This window comes from Boleophthalmus pectinirostris, unplaced genomic scaffold (assembly GCF_026225935.1).
Source record: "Boleophthalmus pectinirostris isolate CB_2022bp ecotype Guang Dong unplaced genomic scaffold, ASM2622593v1 HiC_scaffold_2, whole genome shotgun sequence".
Taxonomy (NCBI): domain Eukaryota; kingdom Metazoa; phylum Chordata; class Actinopteri; order Gobiiformes; family Gobiidae; genus Boleophthalmus; species Boleophthalmus pectinirostris.
Genome location: NW_026571152.1, coordinates 27,881,361 through 27,897,647, shown reverse-complemented (window position 1 = coordinate 27,897,647; position 16,287 = coordinate 27,881,361). Strand labels below are relative to the sequence as shown.

At 41.6% G+C, this 16,287-nt stretch overlaps 1 protein-coding gene across 1 annotated transcript; it reads left to right on the top strand.

Moving 5' to 3' along the window:
* The first annotated feature begins 277 nt into the window (after window positions 1-277).
* ccnd2a (cyclin D2, a) lies at window positions 278-15,465 on the top strand. The gene is made up of 5 exons (XM_020935304.2): window positions 278-928; window positions 2,141-2,356; window positions 4,750-4,909; window positions 9,924-10,072; window positions 12,237-15,465. Exons 1-5 carry the CDS (start codon window positions 722-724, stop codon window positions 12,411-12,413), a joined length of 909 nt encoding a protein of 302 aa, XP_020790963.1. The 5' UTR covers window positions 278-721; the 3' UTR covers window positions 12,414-15,465.
* The last annotated feature ends 822 nt before the right edge of the window (window positions 15,466-16,287 follow it).

Sequence of the window (16,287 nt, the reverse complement as noted above, 5' to 3'; positions counted from 1 at the left end):
TAGAAAGCTATCTCATAAACCACAAGTTTGTCGCTGCTGAAAAAAAAGAAAGAAAGAAAAAAGTGTGCCCATGTGTGTCCGCTGTGTGTGTGCAGGAGGTGCGTGGGAGGGCGGTTGATTCTCGTGCACTCCCATGTGCCTGTGTTCGGCTGTTATAGCCTATGGTCTTTGTATTCTGTAACTTAACTTTGTATTTTGCCTAATAATTCAACAAAGGGCAAGTGCAAGGCTTATAAGAATGTGATGTTCAGTATATATTCTGACTTTTAAAGTTTAAAGATGTTCTCCAACTGAACGGGTGTAAAAATGTGCTCAAATAGACTGACAGTTTTCAATGCACTAAAAGTTTGAATGTATGTGGATGTTGCCCATTGTCTGCTCCTTGCATTGGTAATGAGGCAGTGAAGCGGCGCTGCATGCCAGTGGTGCAGACAGGAGCAGGGGATGGGGAGGGGGTGCTGTGGTCCATACAGAGAGAGAGGGAGCTATTGCGTCAGTGGCGCACGCAGGGCAGGCGGATGAAAGCAGAGGCGCACTGTGGGGAGAAAGGAAAAAGTTCTCAACGCAGCAGCGCACAGAGACGCGAGACGCAGAGAGGCAGGACTAGACTCGAACACGGAGCCCCTGCAGTCTTTATGCCTCCGACACTTTCTCTTCCATCCTCGTAACGCCACCGCTTCCGGACACAAAGCCCAGCGTCGTTTTCGGACTTGCAGTGAATATGAGTGGCACCATGGAGCTGTTGTGCCTCGAATTGGAAAAGAACATACGCGCTAGACCTGACCCGAACCTCCTGTGTGATGACAGAGTACTGCACAGTTTGTTGACCATAGAAGAGAGGTTCCTACCGCGGAGTTCCTATTTCAAAGTCGTCCAGAAAGACATTCAGCCTTATATGAGGAGGATGGTCGCAACTTGGATGTTGGAGGTACAGACAGCAAAGCTCGCCATTCTCTGTTCTTGAAAACTTTGATTTCTTTGCTGCTTTGGTAAACTGTGTGCAATTTTCTTAAGCGTAACTCCCAGCCCTCCCAGTGCGATTATTCCTCATTGTCAGCGTCTCTCTGTGTCATATTGTCAAAGTCCACTCAAAATGAGTCAAACCGATTGAACTCCCAAAGCATTTCAGCGACAGAACCCAGTGTTAATGGTTCAAGCAGTTGTTTGTGCTCTTATTATTTAATGTATGCTGAATATTTCCATGCACACGTATGCACAACGCGAGTCAACCCCACGATCGCCATGTTGGTTTTACAGGAGCGCTCACTCTTTTAACGACTGTTTATAGTGTCATAAACGCAATAACATCTCTAGAGACATACAACACCGGATAGAAGAGGTTCTCTTGTGTCATGCCCAGCATTGAATATCGACAAAAAGTGCTGCGTATATTTTATATATATATTTGAAATGTCGGAAGGGCGAGGGCCTTATCTGACTGAGACTCTCCCTTTTGTCGCGACGCCTTTTCTGAATAAGTGTGTTCAAATGACACGTCTGTGTTTGATCATTTTACCCATTACCCATCTGGGAACGCACAGCACACCCTATGCTTTATTTTCATGTAAGAAATATGCATCTGCGACGTTGTGTCTAATTTTATTTAATTTTTCAAATCACCAACGCAATTGCAGTTCTGTGACGCACTCACTCTGACTTGGCGTTCGCCTCGGATTTTGTCATTTTATTCTTAAATTCTGCGATCGCCTATATATAGGAACTGTCGGGTTTGATAAAGAAGGGTCTCGAGGACATTGTGATGTGAAAAAATTCAAAGTAGCTAATTTATTTGTATTTTTAAATATTTTCTGAAAATATGACGAATGAAGAAAATCGTGTTTCCGCATGCTGCTGCTGTGGCGCTGCTGTGGGTTTGTTTCTTTTTGGCTCAGAGCTTTGTGACTTGAATTGATTTTTATACTGAATGGAAATGTGGAATGCCATTCTATTGACATGTAACCTTTTTGGGTGCTTGGGAAAAATCATATCTATTGAATTAATACGATGTTGCAACTGGTTCCAGGGCTGGGCGCAAATTGTTGGCTGTGCACCAACTATGTGTGTCACTGAATTTATATGCACTTTTATGTGAAGAGTCTTTTAACCCAAGTGGTCTCTAATGCTCTGTTTGTCTGCACAGGTTTGCGAGGAGCAGAAGTGCGAGGAAGAAGTTTTTCCTTTGGCCATGAACTACTTAGACAGATTTTTAACCGTGGAACGCACAAAAAAGTGTAACCTGCAGCTGCTGGGAGCCGTCTGCATGTTCCTCGCATCCAAATTAAAAGACACGCGTCCATTAACTGCAGAGAAGCTTTGCATCTACACAGACAACTCCATCAGACCACAAGAACTCCTGGTAAAGTCTATAGGCCATATGTGGCCATTATGCAAAATTTAAAGTCTATTATCATTTTTAATGGGAATATTTTTATGATGTATCTCTTTATTACGTTAATAAGATATTATTTGCAACCATTAATCACGTTTATTGTCACGTGATGTGGTCAGCCAATTGTGTGCAAATAGTTATATAGCCCCACGAGGACTTGCTCCTTCTTACTGTACCGTATAAGCGTCTTTGAGCTCTTACAGTATCCACTACTGTGTGGTGGTCTCCATCGCCATCTAGTGGTAGTTATTTGCATAGAGCAATGAGTTCAGCTTGAACAACAGCCAAAAAGTTCTGACTCTGTTGCTGTCAGACAGAGAGAGAGACAGGGTTAGTCTCCAATTCTTTAAACATAAAAATAAGTTGTAAGTGTAGGATATACCAGTAAAATATGTTATGTAAATTGCTGTATTCCCCATTGTTGTGGATTTATGAATTTAATGAGTCTGTTTTTTTTATCTTGTGTGGGATCAACATGATCAAACCATTTCGGTCATGTTGTGAAATAATTATAATGCTATGCAATACAATTTGACAATCTGCATATTTCTCTTCCTTAATGACTGTGGAAATTGTTATAGCATTCTTGTGTACAAAACTTGATTGGAATATTATGAAGATCTGCTCCACCTTTAGTTTAAGGATGGTTCTGTCAGGCCTTGAACTGCTCTAGCGAAGCCTCTTCTCGGTCTTTCTGTATAAGGCAGTATTTTGGCTAACATACAGACACAGGAAACTGAGATCAGCTGCTCAGGACATGTGATAGCTGCCTTTTTTCTCTTCATCTTTGGTAACAATTTCTTGTAAAGAGAACCGCAGTGTTACAAAGAAGGTGTGACCAGAGGAAGGCAGTAGCAGAAGGAAGTGGTGCTTGCTTGCCACTCTGTCAGCATATAGCCTGTGTTGTAAGGTGTACACTTCAAACAGGGTTCAGGCCAAAGCTGCTTAAGGACAGTTATAGTGGTCCTATTATAAGAGTGGTTAAGTTGTGTGCAGAAAACAGGCTGCGTTGACATGTCACTATAATTCATTCATGTAATTGTATCATTCTTGTTAAGCGTTATGAAGCCACATGCCCACAACAATGGAAAAATAAAACTAGTAGTATTTCATAATAAGCATGTTTTCAATGGTGGCTATACCAGAATATGTTCTTATGATCCTGTAACTATTGAGTCCACTGTATGTCTATGAAAGGGAAAAATGAAGAGCCTCTCTGGTCCCCGTCAGTCACAAAGCTGCAGCTCAGAACCAAACTACCAAATATTTTCCCAAATTAGTCATCAGCTAACCTTCCTCCTGTTCCTTTCTCATCCCGGAAGTGAAAGTAAGATTCAAACTGCGCACACCACACCTAAATCTGAGTAGCGTTCCATTCACAGCGGTAACTGGTGAAAGCTCGAGACTAGTTATTTTCTTGAAAATATTTAGTCATTGGAACATTTTATACTATCAAATAAAAAAAAGGGTAGCACTTTATAATAACTACACTTTACTAGCCTTAAAAGAGTGCAGAAAAACATGTGTCTAAATGAAATGCTTTATTGAGAATAATTCAGCTTTAGTAACTAGTTAACTTATACCTTAACTCCTTACTTCTTAATTAAGTGGCAACAAAGCCTGATAAACTCTTTGTGCATGTGTTATTAAAGCTAATTAAGGTGTGGTTATTATTAAATGCTACCAAAATTTATATTGCATTTTGACACTTGTGGGTATATGTAAAAGTTATAATAATATAAATAAGTGTATGTAATTGCTTCACATTCTATAAGTATAGTTATCTGAGCTAGTTCGATCCTCTCTTGAGCGGTTATAAGCTTGTTCTTACAGAGTTATGTAAGCGCCTCTGCTGGGCCTCTTTAGGAAAGTCCCCAGATGCCAGACACATAGACTGCGCACAGGGAGACAGTGGAGTGAGGTCACCTGGCATAACTGCTTTTTCTCTTTCCCAGCCTGAGCAATCGCTAAATCTACTAATAACACATATGATTTTTCAACCATCAATAAGTATTATCAACAGTAAAATCCTCTAGGACAAGTTTTAGGTGGTAGAAAATCAAAAATCCAAAGACAGATCCTCAAGTTGACAAGTGTGAATCATGTCAGTGTCCTTACAGTCCTGGATGTATTTTGTTTGTATACAACATGAGCATATTTACTACTTTCTTCGTTAAAGTTACTTCAATCAGGTTAGCTTCAAGGCCAAATGTGGATGTGATTCTTTTTTTTTTATCAGATTTTATGGATACACAGACCTTACATAGGGTAACTTAGATACATTGCAACTTGTGAAAAACAAGTACAAAGCAAGTACAAAATAAAATTGTTGTTGTCTTATACTTCTCTTCTGTTGGCAGGAATGGGAACTGGTGGTGTTGGGGAAGTTGAAGTGGAACCTTGCAGCTGTTACGCCAAACGACTTCATTGAGTACATTCTGAGGAGGCTGCCCTTGCCCGAGGATAAGCTGGCACTTATACGCAAACATGTCCAAACCTTCATTGCCCTTTGTGCGACAGGTGAGACAAGCACCAAATAACCATAAATATTATATCACAAATGTATTATGTGCACACTTTTAAACAAGGACTGCATCAGGGACTCAGGCAAAAGGTGGTGTGTTTATTTGTTTTGGCAATGACGTGTTATTAGGTTTCAATTTCAATGTTTAGATGAAATAAATGTTCTAAAGTTCTTACAAATAACAGGTTATCCAAAATGTATTCACCATATTTTCTCATTTGTTATCTCCTGTGAGGAACAATTTGGTCATGTTTTGGAGATGTATCACTTGACTTTCAAGCCACAGGATAACATTTCAAAGTAGAGTCTATGCTTAAGGGCTATTCCCATGTCACACACAAGTGTGGATGGGAGGAGAGGATCGGGGTGGAGTCGAGCTCTCCCCATTGTCTTACTGCTTTTCAGGTGAATGGTCCCCTCTGGTTCAAACATTTGGGCCAGTGGTGGGATAGAGTCTCTCACTTGATCTAAAGAGACAGGCAGAGTGAGAGGGGAGCCAGAGGAGCACTTTGTTTTTGTGTGGCCAATTCTGAGGCATGTCATGTTTTTATATCTCTTCCCCCGCTGCCTTAACTTCCCTTTTTTCTTTCACCCACTTCTCTTCTCACGCCTCTCCACCCTACAGCTGTGGGACATGGTGGCGTTCCCATGTTGAGATTCTCCTGAAGACAAGTTCCCCCTGTTTTTTTTATAATTCCGATCAAGAGATTAGTTATACCTTCTTGTAAATGAGTTTGGGTTGACACCTCCATGTGCCTTCTGATGAAAAACTACTCCTATATATAAATTGTGTGTGAATGGAAGATGAATGGTAGTAATATGAAAAGACTTGTGCACAATCTTTAACTAAGTACTTGTGATTATACATATTTTCTATTTTCTACATTCTTATTTTTTCTCAGTAAATTGTTTGATAAATGATCCCCGCCCCAAGTGATTATGGTGAGAATTCTCCTAAGATGTTTCGAGAAGGAAAAGACAGTGGATTTAAATGAGCACAGTAATTGAGGTCACCTGTGGCCATCCATATTCTCATTTAAGCCCCATTCTCCATTCCCCCCACCCCTGTTCCTTCTATAGGCCAACTGCAAGAGAAGAGCATACATACAACTGCTGCTGTGTTTGCAAAGGAACAAGAGGGAGATGAGGACAAGAGCAGAATACAGCTCCTCATTCCTAATGGCTCCTCTCTTTTGATGAAACAGTTCCGTTCGGGCCACTCGGTGGGATTTTGTCAGGTGGCGCAGGCTGGCTCTGTATTAATTAATAACATTGTCTGGTCCATTCATGACTATGCAAATGGGTGGGGGGCTCAGCTACAGACTGGGAGAATAGAGACAAAAGAGCCAGTCCTTACATTTCATATGCAGAGCCATATCAGGGTCGGTGCTGCAGGGCCACTCGATAGGAAACACCAGCATTTCCACAAGGCAGGCTGCCAGATAATAGTCCAGAAACAAGCTCATTAAGGGAGATTATGAGCCTCCATTCCTGCACACAGACACCCAGCACTCCAAGCTTCCTCTTCCATTCACATTCAATGGAGGTAAAGTGGGAGAAAGGATGGGTGCATGGGGCAGACAGATGCACCCGGACCTGTCTGCAGCCGTTATTGAACTCCATCTTCAGGCCATATTGCGACGGATTAAGTTTTTAACACACAGTCCAATAGGCTGCTGTAATAGTATGCAAGAAATGTGAGAATAGGCATAGACGATCAAAGGAAAGCTCTGGATCGAGGCCAACCATGCGGTCTAAGAAAGAGTAACTTGTCTTTGGTGCATTGCTAAACATTTGCTAAAGAGCTATTTCATTTAGGTAACCAGGTGTCTGTGGAAGTTATGTGTTCACTTTCTGTGGTATGTCAAGATAGTAGTCCAATGGCTGTGCTAACAAACATTAACCAAAGTGCCTACAGACAGACAAGGACTAATGATTCACCAATTCAGTGTGTCACAGTGTTCATTCATTACAAGGATCCAACATGATTAAACGCAGCTCAGAGAAATAAAGAATTAATCAATCAATTTATGTTTCTATAGTGGCTTTCAACGACCGGGGTTGACCAACGTGTGCTAGTACATTAATCAATATCAACAATACATTTTGGCTTTGAACAGAGACAGCTTTGAAATGGAATGTAACTCAACAAAGGGTTCCACAGTTGTGAACCTTTTTGATTGTTTCCAAATTGTTTATAACAACAAATCATTTCTCCAAACTGGAACTGAAGCATTGTTCGTACTAACAAACTGAATTACACTGGCTTAATTGAAGCTGTGTGGAGATTTCTGCATAGGCTCAGGCCCATGAGTCATTTGGATGTGTCAATGGAAATGCCCTCTCTGGTGCCGGAGTTCAAGCCTTCATTGTGATGAGTTAGAACCTTAACAATCTAGATACATACTTCCTTTGCCAAGCTGTGATCTCTCCAGTGCTCCTGGGGTGAAAGTTTGTCCAGCTGAAACCCCCCACAGAACTTAGTAGTACTTACAAATGTGTGATGCACCATGTCAAGCCACACATGGTATATATTATAATATTAAACCTTAAGTATGTGCTTTTGTTTTTTTGTGTTTTGATTTTTGTGTGTGTGTATTTTTGCATCACCAAGTCGTTGTCCATATGAACTCTCCCTAGTCCTTGTTTTAGCTCCCAGGCGGCATTAGTGGAGAAACACACTGTGATGCCGGTCCAAATACGATGTTTGTTTTCAGATTTATCAGTCAACAGGCACAGTGAAGCTGTAATGCATCTCCTTTGATAAACAAGGTTATTAAATGCAGCATGTATAGAATACAAGAGGTTGATTTATAGCACTGGAAAGAGGGTAGAGGGCAAAAAGAGTGTGTGAGCTCTTTTCCTATTTTTGGCAGTTTTTCAAGTTTCCAACTTTAATTACTTACAAGTTTAATGTGTATACTGTGCATTGCTGCCACCCAGGAGGAGTGTGTCTTGTAGGGCAGCAGTCTGAGTGACCAGGGCCTGGGGATAGTTCCAGGGCAGGAGCACAGGGCAGAGTGGGAGAGGGGGCAAAGGCAGCAGAAAGGCTCATTGAGAGTGAGAGGGGCGCGGGCCAGACCAGCCAGCCGCTGCGCACAGGCAGCTTTCCATCACAGGCGTCCCCACTCAGCTACATACACTGTTTATCCTCCACATGAATATCAATGAGGCCCTCCTGAAATACAGCCATTCTTCCCCCCACATGCAGTGACCACCAGTCCTCAGTGTCGACTCAAATCGGCTGCACGCGCACATCCTTGTTCTCTCACAGACCTGTCTTGTTTGGAGTGCGAAAAGTCAGCTTGCTGCCCACTGCCCACCACTCCTCTCCACTCTTCCACAAAACTTTGCCTATGCTGTGTGCACATCCGTCTGTTTTCACATCTGTCAGTACATGCAAGCGTTGTTCTTTTGTCCCCGGGTCCTGTGCTGCCCCTTCAGTGTCACTCTGCTGTCTCTGCACACGTACTGTAAATCCATGTATGCCTTTGTCCATGTGCCCACTATAGAAACTTGCCTTCACTGCAGTGATGTAATGCTCCAGGCTTTGTCTGCTCCTTCCTTTTGGCTTGAGGTCGTCTTTAATAAATGGTTCTTTGGCAGGGGCCCAGCAGCTAACACAGGGGTGTATAATAAGTTCATTTATTTGTCAACACTGAGCCTGCAAGATGGGAATGCGCCTGGCTGTGCATGTTAAAAAGGCACTACGGGGCTATCCATGGGCACACCTCTTTGATTCCAAATTAAAAAAAAGAAGGAAGAACAATCTCTGCTGAATATGGCAATATGTTAATGTGCCGTTTCCTTCTCTGCCTCACTGCCCACTCCTCCAGCTATAGGTGGCCCAGGAACAGAGGCATGCTTCTGGGGGGAGCAGGAGGAAGGGGTCACTGCAGGGCGGCTCTTTTCTTTTCTGTAGAGCCGTAGAGCCTCGCCGCGTCTGGACACAGACTCCAGAGTGATGTGCAGAGGGCTGTCCACCCCCACCACCTCCCCCTTCTCTTTAGAAATGTGCGCTTGTGACCACAGAGTCCATCCCTCTTCCGTCCCCGCTCCTTCATCAGTCTCCCCTCTCCGACCCACTGTCCCCGTTGTCCCGCCTGTCCGCCCTGTCCCCCATCAGGCCATGTTCATTGTCCGCAGCAAACTCTGACTCCTATGTGCAGAGAAGGGAATAGATGCTGTGTCAGTCAATCGGGTAAAATGAGGTGATGACTCTGAACAATAGAGTCACACTCACACTGGCTGTCTTCTCACAAGGCCCACTACTCAATTAAAATGCTAAGAGATAAGAGCAAAGCCAATGCAAACCGCTGCTTGTTGTAGCAACAAAGCCTGAGGCATGTGTGCCATTCAGTAGTCCCATCTAAGCAGGCCATGTGTTGTCCAAAAAGAAAGGTAGAAGTTGAGCAAGATATAAAAAGAAAAAGAGAAAGGAGTGTGACTCTCTGTCCGTCTGCTGCCTGTCTGCAGGCCTCTCTCTCCCTGTGTGCCAGTTGCCTTGCCTTTTCGGGATTCTGGCCCGTTCACAAGCTGTCTCATTTGCATTATGAATAACAGTGAGGGGAGCTAACAAGGTTATTGGTCTTTGAGACGCACGCCTGTGACCACACGTGGAAAAAGGACCTACAGCAGTGAGCATTGGCAGAGGCACTGAGCCTCTTTATTCTTGCCTTTCCAAGGGCTATGGGGCTTTTTCAGGGAGCACACGATTTACTCAGTGGAAGGAAGAAAAGGGGCCGGCTGGAGAGAGGAGCGAGGGGTGGGCAGTGGGGTGGGCAGTGGGTTGGGGTAGTTGCTTTTCAGCTTCTTTACAAGCCAAGTGAACCCTCATTATCCAGGCCCCTGGTCATTAGTGACAGCAGTGACCAGAGCCAGAACAGTTCAAGACATATTTTAGGATGTCCATTGCCATAGTCCTTTGAATACATACTATATAGAAAATTATTGTTTGTCCGGTATAATATTTGTGAACATTTTTAAAATACATATGAATTTATCTTTCAGATTTTTCATTTGTTATGTACCCTCCTTCGATGATTGCCACTGGGAGTGTGGGAGCAGCTATCTGTGGCTTACAACTCAACTCAAGTAACCAATCACAGTGGGGCGACAGTCTGACACACCTACTGGCAAAAATCACAAACACAGAGGTGGTAAGTCTGTCTCACTTTCACTGTTTACTATATCTAATCAAGTATAGTTACAGCCGTTAAAGCTAATAATAACTAGCATGCTAATAGCACACTCTGTGGTTCTTGATAAAACATGTTATGTGATGCAGACAGCACTTAGCAGTCTCATTTCTACCCTAAAATCACAATATTTAAAAAAATATATATTTATGACATAAGTTGATTCTTTTTAGATTGTAAAAGCTGCTGATATTATGGATTTGATGTGACTGTTAACATTCAAGTCTGAGTACTGGTAGAAAGTTGTTTTGCTTCGACACTGGTTTGTTGGATACAGACAAAATGAATCTACTCATCCATATTCACCTGCTTTTACTGAAACAACTATGCAGAGACAATCTATCTGCTTTGTTTTGCTGGGACGCATTTAGCTGTGCATTAGCTGGCATCATGGCACCATGTAAAGAATGAACAGAGAACACCACGGTTCAAGACTATTTGGTCAGAGACCAATATCAACATGGTACTTACGGTACTTTCCACTGAACCACTTGAGGGAAGTGCCAGAGATGTTCACACTGTCCTTGAGTCTCGTACCAGGATCACATACTGTTTCAAAAGCAGCCCACAGATTTAGCAAGAATAAGAACTTTGCCTGCGTCATTTGCTCAGGTAGATGTCATTTAAATAAATACAATAAATTTGCTACTTTGAGCTGTCAGTGCATTCCTTTGTACTATAATATTCAAACTTCCAAGACATTAATGGTGTTTCCAGTAGTCTCACATTGGAGTCATTAACATTTTGCAAATAAAGCCCATGGGTCTTGGCGTAGACTGCAAACAGTGCAGTGCAGCCATGCAGTGACTGTGGAAGAATGCCTTTTAAGGGGCACTAGGAGAATACTTGTGGCAAGACACAGGCAGTTCCTTTACATGTTCTGCACTTTACTTAATTTTCTCACAGGAATTGAGTTTTTATGGCCAATGGAGCACATGTTAGTGGGTTACTGTGTGTGAGAGGGTGCACACGCCCCTCTTTGTGGCCAACCTCTGGAGCAGATTAAGCGAAAGCCCTGGTTGGTTTTCATTGACATCAGAGTAATTTCTGAAAATGTGGTCCCAGAAGCAGACCTTCCAATCCAGTCCACATGAGACCAATCCTGTCAACATAACTAACAAATCAATCTTCAGAGCACATGCAGGTGCTTAAGGAAGAAAGGACATTTCATTGACAAAGGATCTTAAAGACTTCTCCCACTGCTTCTCCCTACTAGCTAAATAACACGTAAGATTCTGACACCACTGCACATGATTCTTGAGAAGCCACAGTGATTTTATTTATTTATTTTTTTATGGAGTTTCTCCATCATGTCTGAATTAGTGTGAAATGTCTCCATAATGTCTCTACTTTTTAAGTCATCACTGTTGCCGCAAGGTGCTGCACATGTCCCACATATGAGCGCAATTGTTGCGCACTTTGACACCACCAGAGAGCAAAAACAGTTAGGGTTCCACCTAACTGCTAACAGCCTATTGAGTGGTTGTCTCCTCCTTCCCTTCCTTCTGACTTGCTTGCCTGCCCTCTCCGCTCTGTCAACCCTCCATCCAGGAGGATATGAGGCTGCTGAGAGGCTCTTGTCCCAGGTGGGTTCTCAAATTGCAGCGGTGGCCTTTGATGGTGAAAGGCGAGTCATTCAGATCCCAGTAGTTCCCCCAAAGGCAGGCAGGCACACACACTGGCTCTCGTTAAGAAAGCCCCAAGTCTGCGTTCCCACAGGAGGTGGATGTAATTAACATAGCTTTAGTACTACCTGTGTTTTCAGCCTCTGTTGTCAAGGCTACTTGTGTTTGGGTTTTGTGTGTTTTAGGATAGTGGAGGTGGGATATGGGTGCTGGGATAAGAGAGGAATGCATGCCCGCTAGTACTTCAAGAGGTGTTGGGTATTCTACCCTGGTGGGCTGATGTAATGTTTAAGTCCACTCTGTGTCTTTGTCTCCCAGTGGTCATTTAAAACCAAACTAGGAGCCAAATTTAGGGCTTTATACTATTTAGCTGCACTGCATCATAGTCAAACATTAAAATATCTAAATTGCAGTTTTATTTTATTTATTAATAAAGCAACATGATTCAGTTCTTGTTGTGGTACAGTTTGATAAAGAGTTGTTTCTTGTGTGTCTTGTAGGATTTTCTCAAAGAATGCCAGGAGCACATCGAGAGTGTTTTGGTGAGCAGTCTCCGTGAGGGCCGTCAACAGCAACAGCAGCAGCAGCAGCAAACACAGAGAGGCTCCAGTGGCAAAGGCTTAGAGGAGCTGGACCAGTCTTCCACACCCACAGATGTCCGGGATGTCAACTTATGAATGAACCACCAGAGGGCGGCATTGCACAGGATTTACAAGAAATATCATGGAATAAAAACTTGATTTCTTAAAAGCAGAAAAAAGCTAAAAAAAAAAAAAAAAAAAAAAAAAAAATGCAAAACATGCTTTTTAAGAAAGAGGACTATGCTTGATAGTTTATTATTATTTTTAGTAGACTTCTGTTTGTCAAGTCAAAAACCCTGCCTTGAAATAGATTTTGACTTTCTAATTGACAAGCAACACATTTGATTCAAAATGAAGCTCTTCTGGTGCCTTGGATTTACAAAAGGGAAGCCAATAATTTGCATTCTACCTATGATTGTAAAGATAAAATCAATGAGATTGCTTGGTCATTTGCTGTGGAGACCATTCTGAATTTATTGACAGTTGCTTACACTTTTTATATCTTATAGTAGTCCACTATAAAATATGAGACTGTTGAGATTGGAATAAGTGTTAAAGCTCCTCAGTTTTTAGAAGGTCAATACATGCCTAGTGGCTGAGACACACAAAAACAATAATGAATCATGTCCCATATTTGATGGGATTTTAATTGTCATGGTTAATATATAATAATTATGATTATTTGTCATATTTGAACTTTTAGATCAGTAAGCTCTTTTTGTAAGGCTGCTTGTGTGTGCAAATGAGAGAGTGCGTGAGAGAGAGTGGAACATGTAAAAGCTACATGTGATGCTGCGTTTGCAGCAATGTGTTTTCCAAGGCGCTTAGAACACATTCAAATCAAGGATTTGCAGTTTCTGTTAATATCACAGAGCAAACCAAGGCTACACATTCTTTGTCCAAATATATGGAGGGCATCAATGTTATATCACTGCATTACAGGACGTGTGTGGGCTCAGCCTGTGTGAGTAATGCAAGTGTCAAATCCATTGTCAGATCAGACAGAACGCATAGAAAGTCAAGAGGACTTTAGTCTGCATCAGCAGTGGACTAAATCAGACAGGCTTGGTATGTTACTGTAAGAAGTGACTCATGAACTGGGTCCATGGAGACCCCTGTGTGGCGCTGTTGGATAGGACAGAGGATGTCTGAGGAGCAGGTGCATGCTGCTGTAAGGACAATGTACAGCCTGGAGCTGGAAATGATGAATAAAAGCTGCCAGAACGCCTCACAACTTTAACTCAAGAAACTCAAGCATAATTTTATTTCTGGATATAATGACCTAAACTGCCCAAACGAATGGATATACATGAGGAACCAAGACTGTATACTGATCATGTGAGAATCATCTTAGCAGAGAACATGATAAGAAAATACTGTCAATGTATCTGGAGTCCCAGATAGGGTTGTGTTCCTTTATATGATTTCAATGGTAAAGCACTTTGAGAACATGCTCCGTAGGAGATAAGTAAAATGAAATACATTTGGTGATTGGAGATGAATGGATGTTTCCTTTTTTATTTGTTAGCCTTTTGTTTGGTTTACTTTGTAGGGCTGGTTTCCCAATCATCACACAAACCCTTCTCAAGCAAGTTTTAAATTTAGGCTTTCCGGCATTCCAACAAAAACATTCCTTTAAGAAAATATGAGTCCAAATGAACATGACTCTCTTAGTTTGATATGAATTAGAGGCTAAATCTGACCATCGGCTCTATTTTGGGATCAAGATATTGTTTTACTTGAATTTTTTTCTTTTTATTTATCTGCATAAAACAGTCACACAGCTACGACAGAGGAGGTCTTACATCATATGTTTGCACAATGAGGTATGCTTTTTGAACCAACTCAAGTAATGTGTTGCAGTTGGTGGTCAGTGGACAGTGCTGGCTTGTAATTAGCTTTTTTAAGTTTATGTTTGCCACTGCATCTTCCCTATGAGCTTTGCTGCTTCACATCAGTTTTAATGTGGGTTCAGCCGAAAGAGCACAAAGTCAGGATATATTCATGGGGACACTGCAATGTATGGTGTCAGACTTATTTGCTCAAATAGTTTATTACTTTGAGTGTAATTGGATTTAGTTTTAATTTAACCAAGCAATTATGATACTTGCCATAAAATGTTTTACCCCTTATTTTCCTCAGCCCTATGTAAGCTCTCCCTGCCATTTTGTGTTTATTTGTTATCTATTGACATCAAGTACCACATATTATTGGGGTGACCAGACCCACGTATGGGTGTTCTACTATTGAGAGATACTGTATTCCAAAGTGAAGCAAGGATAGAGAAGGAGGTGTGAAGACATCAAGAAAAAGTGTCAATATTTGAATTTAGGTTTGTTGTTTTGCGCTGCTAAAAGCTATGAATTTGTTTCATTTATACAAAAAATGACATTGCCTAGTTGTGATGTGTCACATGAGTGTGCTGCTATTTTATAAACATTTGTATTATAATATAATTATTTTACTGCTTAAGACATACATTCAGAAAACCGAAGTAGATTGTTATAGAAGAACATGATACGAGTATTTGACTGGACATGCTTTTGTACAGTTTGACAGTTTAGCTAGCATGTCTTTTCCATTTGTAAATCTACTTTGTTCTACTTAGTCACATTCTGCATCAGTGGTATTACAGATACCTCAGGATTACTGGAGAAACTTCAACAATTATCACCTATACCTCTGCAGTCTGGAAGCCTGGACAGGCTTATCTCTCTGTTCTACAACGCCTAAATACAAGGAGGGAACAGTGTACTGCATCCCCAAGGACTTTTGTAGCAAGAGTCATCTTGCATTTACATACTTTTGGGGTTGTTTCAACAGAAAAAGTTCAGACATGTCCACTGTGTTTATTCCGGTGCTAAGTTTGATTGTTATGTTCAGGGGTTGAGCATTCCTACAACAGTGGCCTTACACATTAGTACATTTGGATTCAATTTAAATTTGTTTAAACAATTGTACATAGGCTACAGAATTGTATTATGCACAACTTGATTAATCTGCCATAATCAAAAGCTGAATGTCATCTGTGCGGATATCAAGTTTCCCCTACATTGTAACTCATGTTATGTACCTCAAATGTCTGTTGCACAACCTCTGTTCAATAAATTTCTGCTTTAAAGGGTGTGACACCACATCAGTTCACTGATGAAGTCTATTGTTTGTTTGTTTACAGTTTGCAGTCTTTTGGTGCACATACCCACATAAAAATAGGCTATAGCAAATAGCAGAGGTGTGGCCATGTGGTGACTTGGACTCGATTTAGATTTGAGTCACTATTTTAGGGTCTTGGGACTTTACTTGGACTTGAATGCCAGTGACTCAGGACTTGACTTGGAGCCCTGTGACTTGAGACACCTTGAAGCTTCTCAAATAATAAACGTGTATGTGCTCTTTTCTGTACAGTTGACAGTTCATGTAGAGTAGGCTACTTTCAATGGGTTAATTATTTTTATAGTAACAAACTGAACCATTTGCCTCCCCACTTCTCTAATTGTGATTATAACTTTTTTAAAGAAGGATATTTACAAAAATCATAATGAACAAAAGAATAAAACCAGTCTTGAAACTCAAAGCATAAGATCTGAGACTTGATTTGGGCAAGAGGCCAGAGTTGAGACTTGTAGTCTCGGGCAAGGCGCTATAGCCTTAAGTTTGGTGGTGCATTTTATTAGACGACGAATGTACATGTATATGCCTAGTAGGCTACTGTGTTTTAGATTTATCTAAAACACTTATCCTGTCATTGAAATCTGACTTATCCTGTCACTGAAATCAGTGGCCAATCCTGTTTGACGTCTGCGTATGACGCCCTTTAATAGGAATGTGCATTACGGTAAAAAAAATTCTTGAGCAACAAATTGGAGTGATCTTTGGACTGATGGACCCACGCACTGTTGACCATGGAAAGGTGCAGAATAGAGAATTAAACCCTGAAGGATGAGCAGCTGCTGCGACCCTTCGGCCCTGG

Excerpts from the sequence above, each read along its gene's own strand:
- ccnd2a (XM_020935304.2), top strand. The coding sequence starts at position 722 with ATGAGTGGCACCATGGAGCTGTTGTGCCTCGAATTGGAAAAGAACATA. Across the intron at positions 2,357-4,749 it reads TCAGACCACAAGAACTCCTG|GAATGGGAACTGGTGGTGTT; the intron begins GTAAAGTCTATA and ends TTCTGTTGGCAG. Across the intron at positions 4,910-9,923 it reads CATTGCCCTTTGTGCGACAG|ATTTTTCATTTGTTATGTAC; the intron begins GTGAGACAAGCA and ends TTTATCTTTCAG.